The sequence below is a fragment of the Labrus mixtus genome, chromosome 12 (genome assembly GCF_963584025.1).
Source record: "Labrus mixtus chromosome 12, fLabMix1.1, whole genome shotgun sequence".
In the NCBI taxonomy this organism is placed as follows: domain Eukaryota; kingdom Metazoa; phylum Chordata; class Actinopteri; order Labriformes; family Labridae; genus Labrus; species Labrus mixtus.
In genome coordinates, this window is record NC_083623.1 from 28824957 (window position 1) to 28836980 (window position 12024).

Here is a 12024-nt window from a genome sequence, read left to right on the forward strand (position 1 = left end):
TTGTGGAGCTTTGAAAGTTACTGGCACTAACGCGTGGACGCACACCACGCTGTCCACATAACCTCTGACCTTGAAGGCGTCACAAAGACTCTGTAGAATCATACATTTCTTTTATCCTCAATAATTGGCTGTAAGGCAAACTTCTTTTGAAAGCAGGTGAGTGATAACTGCTAAACTGTAAAAACAGATTTCTATCTGTTTGTTTTTTGTATACTTCAGTGTGTAAAGAAGTTTCCATCTTATTCACCAAAATCAGATTTTGTGATTCTACAGAGTCTTTTGAAACACATGCTGGGAGTCTTTGTGACGCCTTCAGGGTCAGAGGTTATAGGGACAGTCTACTGGACAATCACCTGAACAGGATTAGGCAGATTCAGCGATCAGACTTACTTAAACCAAGCTCTAGAAGCACCCCTTCTGAGGCAGTATCATTTGTTTCCACATATCGTCCTATCTCCCAGACTGTTAAGAACATACTGAATACACATTGGTACGTATTAGTGATTCTCACATTGCAGTTGCTTTTAAAACTTCTCCGAGGTACTTTTATAAAAGGTCTTCTAACTTAAGGGATCTCTTAGTCAAGTCAACATTTTCTTTCTCATATCCCTAGTGGTTCATTGTTATGCTATGATCAGAGCTAATCATTTCACTCATCCAAATTTAAGACTAGACATTAAAGTTAGTTTTTAGTGAAGTGATCACAGCGGTCACAGAAGTCTTTACTGACTTTAGGACTTGAAATTGAGTACTTCCTGTTTTGAGTTCTTGTTTGTGATTGTGCTTTGCATGTCCTATGTACCTCGTTATTGAGGAAGCTCATGTGGGTTGGGTGTTGTTTTGTGTTGTGGAGACTCCCTCTACTGTGATGGAGGAGAGCTCATCTTGGACAGTGGACAAGTATAAATTGATCACACCTGTGGATGTTTGAAACATTTCCTGTTCACACGCTGAAAAAGAGCGTTGGCTCGAATCATTCGTGTGGCAATTAAAATATAAAAATTGGAGTGCTGTCCTTATCGTTTTTCTTGTTCAAATATTTTTGGGGATTCAGCAGCCAGTTGTTTTTTGTTGAAAGTGAGTTGAGCGTGTTTGTTGTCTATAATATGATTCATTACACCATTGAATCACCATGTTACTGTACAGGGGTGTAACATTTGAAGTTCTTCTGATGGATTTCATCTTAATGAAAATAGATTGTAGCTTTAATACCATTCCACCAGTGTTTACCTGCAGTATTATAATTACTTTAATTAATTAATTACAGTGCCCCTGTAACACTGAGCTTGGTCCCCCCCTGTGGCCACCCCTCCAAAAGGAAGAGCCCCCCCTAATAATACATACACAGTATTTGACTCAACAACCGGACTCACAATCTACTGTGATATTAACTGAAACAAATATAAATCATGGTATTTTATGATGTGGTGTTTAATGATGTGTGCTATTATTTGGCATAATATATTTTTTAAAGCGATCATCTTTGTCTATTTTTCACCTGGGTTTAATGTTCCCCTCTGACAAAACAACTGGCTCCAGTTTGGCCCCCTCAGTGAAAGTGGTCTAGAACCGCCACTGATAAGTACCATTCTTATGAGAACACGAGTGCTGATTTGAATGAGGATCAGGATTCCTTCGGCTCAGTTTTGTCGTGGCCTCTCAACTGGAAGGTCGAGGGTTCGATCCCCAGCTGGGCAACATGTCCGATGTGTCCTTGGGCAAGACACTTAACCCTGAATTGCTCCCGCTGCTTCAGTGGTGGTGAATGAATGGGATTAGTTACTTCTGATGGATGATACTACATAGTGATCACTACCATCAGTGTGTGAATGTGTTGGTGTGACCTGCAGTGTAAAAGAGCTTTGAGTAGTCAGAAGACTAGAAAATATAAGCTCAAGTCCATTTACCATTTACAAGGGAGTTTTGGATCAGACCAAGAAGAGGAAAGACTAAATATTTTATAACTTACATTCTATAGGTTCAGAAAGGTCAGGGGATTCTTAGCTGAATGAATGATAAGCTCCAGTCTTTAAATATTGAATTGATTTCTGGGTATGTAAATGATAACAAAGATATCTGAGGGCACTTTTCATAAAGAACAGGTCAAGAGTACAGGGCTGAAATCCATCTTTATTTACATGACAAAAAAAGTGTGATTTAGTAATCAGTACTCAGGTTTTGTGTTTATAAAGATGTTTGGGCGAGTAACTGAAGTATGTAAAATACAAATAAAAAGAGTGCATGAAATAGAAAATGTACGTGGGCTTTAATAAATCAAATATTTGTGTCACCTACCAAGCTCCGTAGGATAAAAGGTGAGATGACACTTAACAGTCATTAAATGTTCACAAGCCTTTAATCATTTTAAATCTTGAGATACGTTTCATTATTTCAAAGATTAAGACTGTTACATCAGTAGTGTGGCGTTTGATATGTAGATATATCTTATTTAAATGGTTTACCAATTATTCAATCATTTCTAGACCCAACTTCATAAAGACATTTTAATAGAAAGGACAAAATGTTTGTTTTTTAGACTCACACTAATTGAATTAAGGTCTCAGAGAGTCGGAGTGAGAAACACCTTTTACGTTTATGTGACCAATAAGCAGAAATATTGGGTAAGTAAAAGCTGTTGTATTCTTTTACATCAAGAGGGGGCGGTAATGCAGCGTCTTGATGCCAACCACCTTTCAAACTTTCCAAAGCAGAAGTGACGTAGTGTTTCAGTTTCCGGCTCTCTCACAGTTAGCATGTGTCTGTGCTAACGTTTTAGGCTATCAGAGTAAGCTTAGAAAAGACATCAGAGTTGAGTTGAGTTCTCCTTCCATGACTCCTGGATGAATTCACCTACTACGCTGAATGCTAACCGCCGTTAAAAACCAAAGAAGAAGAAGAAGACTCGTCTGTGTGTAAAATTTCCGGGTGTCAACACCCGACAGGACAAACAACAACATGTGGATACGAAGAGGAGCTCCACCGACAAAGAAAAGTGCTGGATGTGATTTTAACACCTGAAATCAAGCTGCAGAGAGCAGGTAGGTTTTCTTTCCACTGCTGGAAACGTGTTTCCTGCTCATAGCCTTTAGCTAACGACCATTGACGCACACAGCACAGTGGGTGCGTTAGAATTGTCATTTTAGTTTAGGAAGCTTCCTAACTGAGTGAAATGAAGCATTTAAGTGGCGGCCATGATAAGAGTCGTTCGAATTCTCTAAAAGCCAAGGAAAGGTGGGTCAATGCTTCCTTTATAACCTCCTTTAGCATAGGATACACTGGACCATCCTTTACCAAAGGAGATGAGATATGCCGCCCCACAATTCCTTGCGGCCGCAACATTTAAAGCGAGTCGCGCATCCGACCGTTCACGAACATTAACGATGATCGTAAAGTGACACAGATCATGTAAGAGATAAAAAGATGAAATACATTTTTATCAGATTATGTTTTATTCAACGTATTTAATTAATTCACTTAAGGATGCTATGTGCAGTTGTACATTTGTATGCTTAATATATATATATATGTTATATACAAGGTTATATAAGGTTATATACATGGTTATATAAGGTTATATACATGGTTATATAAGGTTATATATATGTTATATACATGGTTATATAAGGTTATATATAAGGTTATATATGTTATATACATGGTTATATATAGACGCACACAGCACAGTGTTAGCTGCAGCTAGCTCCTGCTAACAACATCATTGACTTTACTTAAAGACTCTTTAGTGGGTGTTGTGGAAGGATTATAATAATATGTCTGATGGAGCTTCACATTATCAGTGCTGAAGTGCATTAACTTGATACAAACCTCAGTGTACCTCCTCCCAGTACTCTTAGGTAGACTGGCAGAGTTAAAGGAGGTGTGCTGTGGCAATGTTATCTTTGCTGAAAGAGCTGATGTAAAAAAGTTCACAAAAACAACATGAATAAAGAAAAAAACACACAGCCTCAGCGGAGCAACCCGGATGCTGGACACCTGGACACGGCCGCGCCATCTTGTTTTCAGAAGGTGTGCTGAGGTAGACTGGCAGAGTTAAAGGTCGCGGGACTACAAACCCAGCATCCCAGCGCCCTCATACTGATCAGCGGGGACTTTAATCATGTCTCTCTCTCTCCCCTGTCCTGACGAACTTCAAACAATTTGTGGACTGTGCTACAAGAGGGAGTAAAACCCTGGACCTCCTGTATGCCAACGTGAAGGGAGCATGCATTCTTCCCTCCCCCCTCTTGGGGAATCAGACCACAACCTCATCCACCTTGAGAACACCTACAGGCCCTTGGTGAAGCAGCAGGTGGCCAACACAAGGACTTTGAAGGTTTGGTCTAAGGATACAGAGGAGGCCCTGCAGGAGTGCTTCAGGGCACGGTCACACTGGCCATCCGTACCGTGCCCAAGCACGCTTCAACGCTAAAGTCCAGTTTGTTTGACCAGTGTGTCCGCTCCGTATCGTGCTCCAGCACGGTACACTTCATGCACGAGCACAAGCACGCGGGTACACAACGCTGACAGCCTTCATTAAGGAGAAATCCAGAGTTTCATGGCTGTATCTGAATAACATGACACAATATAAGACACAAAGTATCTGTCATGTTCTCTGTGTTGTTCTCCGATGTGCTGGTGTCCGCGCAGACTCACGCACGAACTCGGCATAAAGCATGCATGTGTTGTATTACGACGTTATGTACAACAGGTAATCGTGCTTAGGCACGGATAGTCCTGTGTAGTGTGACTGCGGGCCGCGCCGGCCAGCGGGGGAATGGCGTTGCGAGGGGGCAATTGTGCTTGGGTACAGCACGGTACGGATGGCCAGTGTGACCGCGCCCTTAATGTCACAGACTGGGAAATGTTTAAAGAGGAACATGGTGATGACATTGAAGGCCTCTCTCATTGTATTACAGACAAATCCGTTTCTGTGAGGACACCATAGTCCCTACCAAAAAGGTCTGCTGCTTCTCAAACAACAAACCATGGATCATTAAAGACATTAAAGCTCTCCTCAACAGAAAGAAGAGGGCCTTCATGACTAGGGATCGTGAGAAGCTCAAGGCTGTACAAAAGGAGTTAAAGAAGAAGCTGAGAGAGGCCAAGAACAACTACAAGGACAAGATTGAGGTTAAAATGGGACAGAACAACTCAAAGGAGGTGTGGAATGGCATGAAGCAGATGACGGGCTGCAGCAGGCCAGAACCCAGAATTAAAGGAGACCCAGTATTTGCTGCTGAGTTGAACCTATTTTTCAAAAGGTTTGACACATCCCCCGACTCAGTGAGCTCAAATAGTGGGTCTAGGTCTCCCCCCACCACCTCAGCCCCCATTCACATCTCTGCTGGAGACTCTGCTCTTCCTCCCATCAAGGTCCTGATGACCTCCCCCCCTCTCTCTGCTCCTCACCAGCAGCTTCAAAGGACAGCCCCCCCTCACCCCCCAGCTCCCTCCCTTCAGGTACCTGCATGACAATAGACAGTACTCCACACCCCTCCCCTGCTCACTGTCCCACTCTCACTCTTACTACCAGCCAGGTACAAAGAGAACTCTCCAGACTCCACATCAGAAAAGCCAGTGGACCAGACAACATCAGTCCCAGGATCCTCAAGGTGTGTGCTGGGCAGCTTGCAGGAGTCTTTCAGCACCTCTTCAACCTCTCCCTGAGGCTGATGAAGGTGCCTGACCTGTGGAAGACCTCCTGCATCGTCCCAATTCCAAAGAAAGGTCGTCCCAGCGCTCTCAATGACTACAGACCTGTGGCACTCACGTCATATGTCATGAAGACATTTGAGAGGCTGGTTCTCCAGCACCTGAGGACCCTGCTCACTGCTTTCCAGGATCCGTTGCAGTTTGCATATCAGAGGCACATTGGTGTGGAGGATGCTATCATCTTCTTGACACACAAAGCCCTGTCACACCTGGAGACGAAGGGAAGCACTGTGAGAGTCATGTTCTTTGACTTCTCCAGTGCTTTCAATACCATCCAGTCATGCCTCCTGAGGGAGAAACTGCTGGACATGCAGCTGCACCCTGACACCACAGCTTGGATTTTTAACTATCTCACGGGGCGGCCACAGTATGTCAGAGTCGATGGCTGTGTCTGATGTAGTGACGGGCAACACAGGAGTACCCAAGGAACTGTTCTGGCGCCTTTTTTCTTCACTCTCTTCACATCAGACTTCAGGTTTAACTCTGGTTCCTGTCACCTCCAAAAGTTTTCTGACGACTCCTCCATTGTTGGGTTCATCACTGATGACGACGAGAAGGAGTACAGAGGACTGTTAGAGAGCTTCGTCACATGGTGCGAAAGCAACCACCTGAAGCTCAACATCAGCAAAACAAAGGAGGTGGTAGTGGACTACCAGAAGAAGAAGAGGCCCCCTGCCCCAGTCATCATCCTGGGAGAGGAAGTGGAGAGGGTGGACTCATACAAGTACCTTGGGGTACACATCAACAATAAACTGGACTGGTCTCACAACTCTGACGCCCTCTTCAGGAAGGGACAGAGCAGGATGTTCTTCCTGAGGAGACTCAGATCGTTCAGTGTCTGCAACAGACTCCTGAAGACCTTCTACCAGTCTGTGGTGGCCAGCACCCTCTTCTTTGCTGTGGCGTGCTGGTGGGGTGGCATCAAGACAGGTGAGGCAAACAGGCTGAACGAGCTGGTGAGGAAGGCCCGCTCTGTAGTGGGTCTTGATCTAGACAGTTTGGAGTCAGTGGGTGAGAGGAGGATGAAGGACAAAATCTTATCCATCCTGGATAACTCCTCTCACCCTCTACATGACGAGCTGTGGCAGATGGGCAGCTCCTTCAGCCAACGCCTCATCCCCCCCAGGTGCAAAACAGAGCGCTTCAGACGCTCCTTTGTGCCCACTGCCATAAGACTGTACAACAGCAGGCTATGACAACAACAACAGTCTGTCCTTGACACTAAACTTCACCCCCATAAAACACTACCCTCATGACCTGCTTCATTATTATCATTACTAACATTGTATTATTATTATTATTATTTAGCATCAATATATACATATATACTGTACATCCTATATATTATTATTATACTAGTCTATATTATATAACATTTCATTATATTACACTATATTGTTCATATTGCACTATATTATATTATACTACATTATATTATATAACTGCACTCTGCAGTACTGTGGTACAACACTGCCTCTCTGCTCTGCTCTTTACATTACTTGCTGCTATTTATCATACAGAGTCACTTTAATCATCACTTGTCACTTTATCTTGTCATTCTCTGCAAATACTGCCTCAATTCCCTGCATAGTTAACTTCATCATTCATTTTGTACTGTATATATCCCCTGTTTTTATTTTTATTTATCTTATCTATTCTGTTTAATGTGTATTTTGACCTTACTTGTCTGTGCTGCTGCAATGCCCGAATTTCCCCTCTGGGGATCAATAAAGTATTATCCTATCCTATTCTATCCTACATTGGCAGAGTTAAAGGAGGTGCGCTGAGGTAGACTGGCAGAGTTAAAGGAGGTGCGCTGAGGTAGACTGGCAGAGTTAAAGGAGGTGCGCTGAGGTAGACTGACAGAGTTAAAGGAGGTGTGCTGAGGTACATTGGCAGAGTTAATGGAGGTACACTGACATACCCTGGCAGAGTTTAAAAAGTCAGTAAAAAAAGGCTCCGGAAGCAACACAGCCAGCGGGACTAAAGCTTCTCACTCATAAAAGACAGTCATGACTCAGAGAGACATTTACAGAGGCTATACTTGATTTCTGCTTTATTTATGTGTCAAATTTAACATCGTCCCCCTTTTAAGACATAAATTAACTTAAACACTTTTGTAAAGCAAATCAATTCAACTAATATCATACATTGATATTCAATTGTAAAAAATATGAAATAATGTTTTCAGTTCATGCAGAAATCCCTGCATATCTTCTCTGGTTGTTGTAGGTAAACAGGTGTGATCCATTGTTAATCTTTTAAAGAGATGTGTGCAGCAGACAAAAGTAATTAGTGATGAAGACAGATTTCTTCTACCATCCTATTTGCTTTTTTAACATGCTTGATTTTTTTGTGTCCATCAGCTGTTGGTGAGTAAAGGAGAGCTTCCCCTGAGCAGGAGTGGAGCCACATTCTGGACCAGGAGGACACTGAGTCCCCACACATCAAAGAAGTACAGGAGGAACTGTGGAGCAGTCAGGAGGAAGAACAGCTTCAAGGACTGGAGGAGGCTGATACCACCAAGTTCCCCTTCACTTCTGTCTCTGTGAAGAGTGAAGATGATGAAGAGAAACCTCAGTCCACACAGCTTCATCAGACACAAACTGAACAGATGGAAACTGGAGTTGATGAAGAGGACTGTGGAGGAGCAGAACCAGAGAGGAACTCAGATCCAGAGAGACGTTTACAACCAGAGATTGAGGTCAAGATTGAAGACTCTTCGGAAGTTGAGACTGAAGACAGTGATGATTGGAGGGAGACCAGAGGGAATCAATCAGGTTTAAATTATGTGGGGAAATTTAAAAACACAACTGATAGGATTTCACACAGCTGCTCAGATTGTGGTAAAACATTTAAAAAGAAACTGAATCTGACCAGGCACATTCGAATTCACACAGGAGATAAACCCTTCAGCTGCTCTGAGTGCAGTAAAAGATTTAACCAAAAATCTTCTCTAAACAAACACAAGAGAATTCACACAGGAGAGAAACCCTTCAGCTGCTCTGTTTGCGGTTCCAGATTTAATCAAAAAGGGCATCTGTCTAGACACATGTTGGTTCACACGAAAGAGAAACCCTACAGCTGCTCTGAGTGTGGTAAAAGATATAACCATAAGCAAACTCTGACAATTCACATGGCACGTCACATAGTTGAAAAACCTTCCAGCTGCTTTATTTTTGACAAAAGATTTTCTTTGTCTTATCAGTTAGAAGAAACATTTGGAGGTCAGGCTTCAGGGCTTGATCAAAACCAAACTGAGGAGAAAAAAGAGGCAGAAACGGGAGCTGTTGGAGAGGACTATGGAGGAGCAGAACCAGTCATGATGTTAGATCCAGATTTACAACCAGAGATTGAGTTCAAAACTGAAGACCCTTCAGAAGGGGAGACTGAAGACAGGAATTATTTGAAGGATACAACAGGACATACGTCAGGTTTAACCTCTGTGGAAAACATTACAAATAAAAGACCAAAGACTGATGAAAAATCACATACCTGTTCTGAGTGTGGTAAAACATTTACAATTAAACAGCACCTGAAACAACACATTAGAATTCACACAGGAGAGAAACCTTTCTTCTGCTCTGTTTGCAGTAAAAGATTTAACCATAAATCTAATCTGACACGTCACATGGCACATCACAGAGAGAAATCATACAGCTGCTCTCTTTGCAGTAGAAGATTTAACGCAAATGGTATTCTGAAGAAACACATGTTAGTTCACACAGGGGAGGAGCTACCCTTCAGCTGCTCTGAGTGCAGTAGAAGATTTCGCCAAAAATCTTCTCTAAACAAACACAAGAGAATTCACACAGGAGAGAAACCCTTCAGCTGCTCTGTTTGCGATAAAACATTTAACCACAAGTCTAGTCTGACACTTCAAATGGCACATCACAGAGGAGAGAAACCCTTTAGCTGCTCTGTTTGTCACCGTACATTCTCTTGGCATCCACAGTTAAAAAGGCACAAGTGTGTTGGAGGGCAGGCTGAAGAGCTTCATCAAAATCAAACTGCAGAGAAAAGAGAGGCAGAAACAGGAGCTGATGGAGAGGACTGTGGAGGAGCAGAACCAGAGAGGGACTCAGATCCAGAGAGACGTTTACAACCAGAGACTGAGGTCAAGACTGAAGAATCTTCTGAACCTGAGACTGAAGACAGTGATGATTGGCAAGAGACAACGGAATATCATTCAGGTTTAAACTCTGTGAAAAACATAGAAAAGGGACTGAAGACTAATAAGAAATCACATACCTGTTCTGAGTGTGGTAAAACATTCAAACAGAAACCAAATCTGACTAGACACATGAAAATCCACACGGGAGAAAAACCCTTCAGCTGCTCTGAGTGCAGTAAAAGTTTTAATCAAAGATCTGCTCTGATCAAACACATTAGAATTCACTCAGACGAGAGCCCCTTCGGCTGTTCAAAGTGCAATAAAAGATTTAATGATAAAGGAAATCTGACAAGACACATGAGAATTCACAGAGGAGAAAACCCCTTTAGCTGCCCTGATTGTGGGAAAAGATTTAACCTGAAGCAGAATCTAAAAGTCCACATGGCCCAGCACATACTGGACAAACACTTACAGAACTTGATTTGTAATCAAAGATTCTATTGGTCAAATAAGTCAAAAGAAGACAAGTGTGTTGGAGGTCAGTCTTTAGAGCTTTATGATATCCAAATGGAGGAGAAAGGAGAGGCAGAAACAGGAGCTAGTGGCAAGGACTCTGGATAAGCAGAAACAGCCAGGATCCAGAAAGTTCTGAATAAACACACACAAGATACTTATGGCCAAGGATAAGCCCTCAGTGAAGAAACTCTTCATCCCAGTTATGCCCCTATGCCAGACTTTTGGACTTGAGCTTCTATAGTGCGTTTCTAGTCTTCTGACTACTCAAAGGGCTTTAACACTGTAGGTCACACCTACACATTCACACATGATGATGATGGTAGAGGCTGCTGTGTAAAGTGACCATCAGAAGTAACTAATCCATTCATACACATTCATACACCGCCGACAAAGTAGCGGGAACAATTTGGGTTTTAGTGTCATGCTCAAGGACACATCGTACAAGTTGCTGCAAGAGCTGGGGATCCAACCCCTGACCTTACAATTGAGAGACCACCAGCTCTACCACTGAGCCACAGCCACACCGAACACATGGCTCTTGGTTAACCAGTTAGGTAGTGACAACACCAACACTACCTACCCACCCACATTTCCTCTATTGCCCCCACAACCCAGCCATGTAGACCAGTCTAACTTATTGGGTCAGGGGCTTGGTTTGTTTGAATGAGGCTGGGCTATTTTTTTGCCAACATCAATAGGACCTAACACTCACATGTATTTTCTGCTTGCGGATTTACGGTTTTAAAATAATTCAATATACGTAGGTTACATTTACCAATCTGTGAGCATTGAATGTTAACACTCACAAAAAAACGACATTTAAACCTCAGGCTTTCGTTGGCCTTTGCAGAGTGTGAACAGTGAATTGATGGTTGTGATTGGTTTCAGTCTAAATAACTACTGGATGAAAAGATGATTGTGAAGGTTTTCAGTCATCCAGGCCATGGTAATTTGAAGCTTGATCCAAAGCAGCTGGACTTGGTTGAAGATTTTGAAGGACTGTACCTTTTGTGGCTTTTGGAATTGAATACCTCTCAATGACTTCTACAATTCTACAATTCACTTAGCAGACGCTTTTATCCAAAGCGACGTACATCAGAGAGTAAGTACAACACAAGCAAGGATCTAGAAAAAAGGGAACAATGTCAGTAAGAGCAAACGATCAGCTTTGAGTCTGATTGGACACACAGGTGCTGACAGGAAGTGACCAGAGGCAAAGCACAACATTGACAGCAGTTCTTGAGAGCTCTAATCAGTATAGAAACCATCTTATAAGTCGTCGTTATCAAACAAAGACCATCGTCATTACCATCATCATCATCATCAATAATATGGAGACCATCATCATTAAGTTAGTAGTTAAGTCATGAGTTCACTTGATAGGTACGTAGACAATTCATCCCTTTTTAGTTCCATTTTAGTTTGAAGAGCATTGATGGAACTTTATGGACCCATGACAGCATGGTACTCTACGTGCTACATACTACAGTGAGCGTATTGCATAATTTCCTGTTCTGTTCAACACAGAGTTCAGACCAGGAGGCAGAGCTGCAGTCTTACACGCTTCTCTGTGCCTCTCTTAGACCTGTCTCCCAGTCACTATAGCTGTAATTCTGAATCTAATTGTAATTATACGATAGAGCCTTCAGGTATCAGGCCTGCTCGTGGTACCTACAGTCTCT

The 12024-nt window shown here is 42.6% G+C and overlaps 1 protein-coding gene across 2 annotated transcripts in view; it reads left to right on the plus strand.

Annotated features, from left to right (window-relative positions):
* Positions 1–11719, plus strand: part of LOC132984454 (zinc finger protein ZFP2-like) — an 83341-nt gene extending 71622 nt beyond the window's left edge. The window contains exons 1-2 of one of the 2 annotated variants that reach the window (XM_061051329.1): positions 2736–3038; positions 8079–11719. In XM_061051329.1, the coding sequence (XP_060907312.1) occupies positions 8327–10447 (2121 nt within the window). In that variant the 5' untranslated portion in view covers positions 2736–3038; positions 8079–8326 and the 3' untranslated portion in view covers positions 10448–11719. Of the gene's footprint in view, positions 1–2735; positions 3039–8078 lie in introns of those variants that run through there. The other variant, XM_061051330.1, reaches the window with a different exon arrangement.
* The last annotated feature ends 305 nt before the right edge of the window (positions 11720–12024 follow it).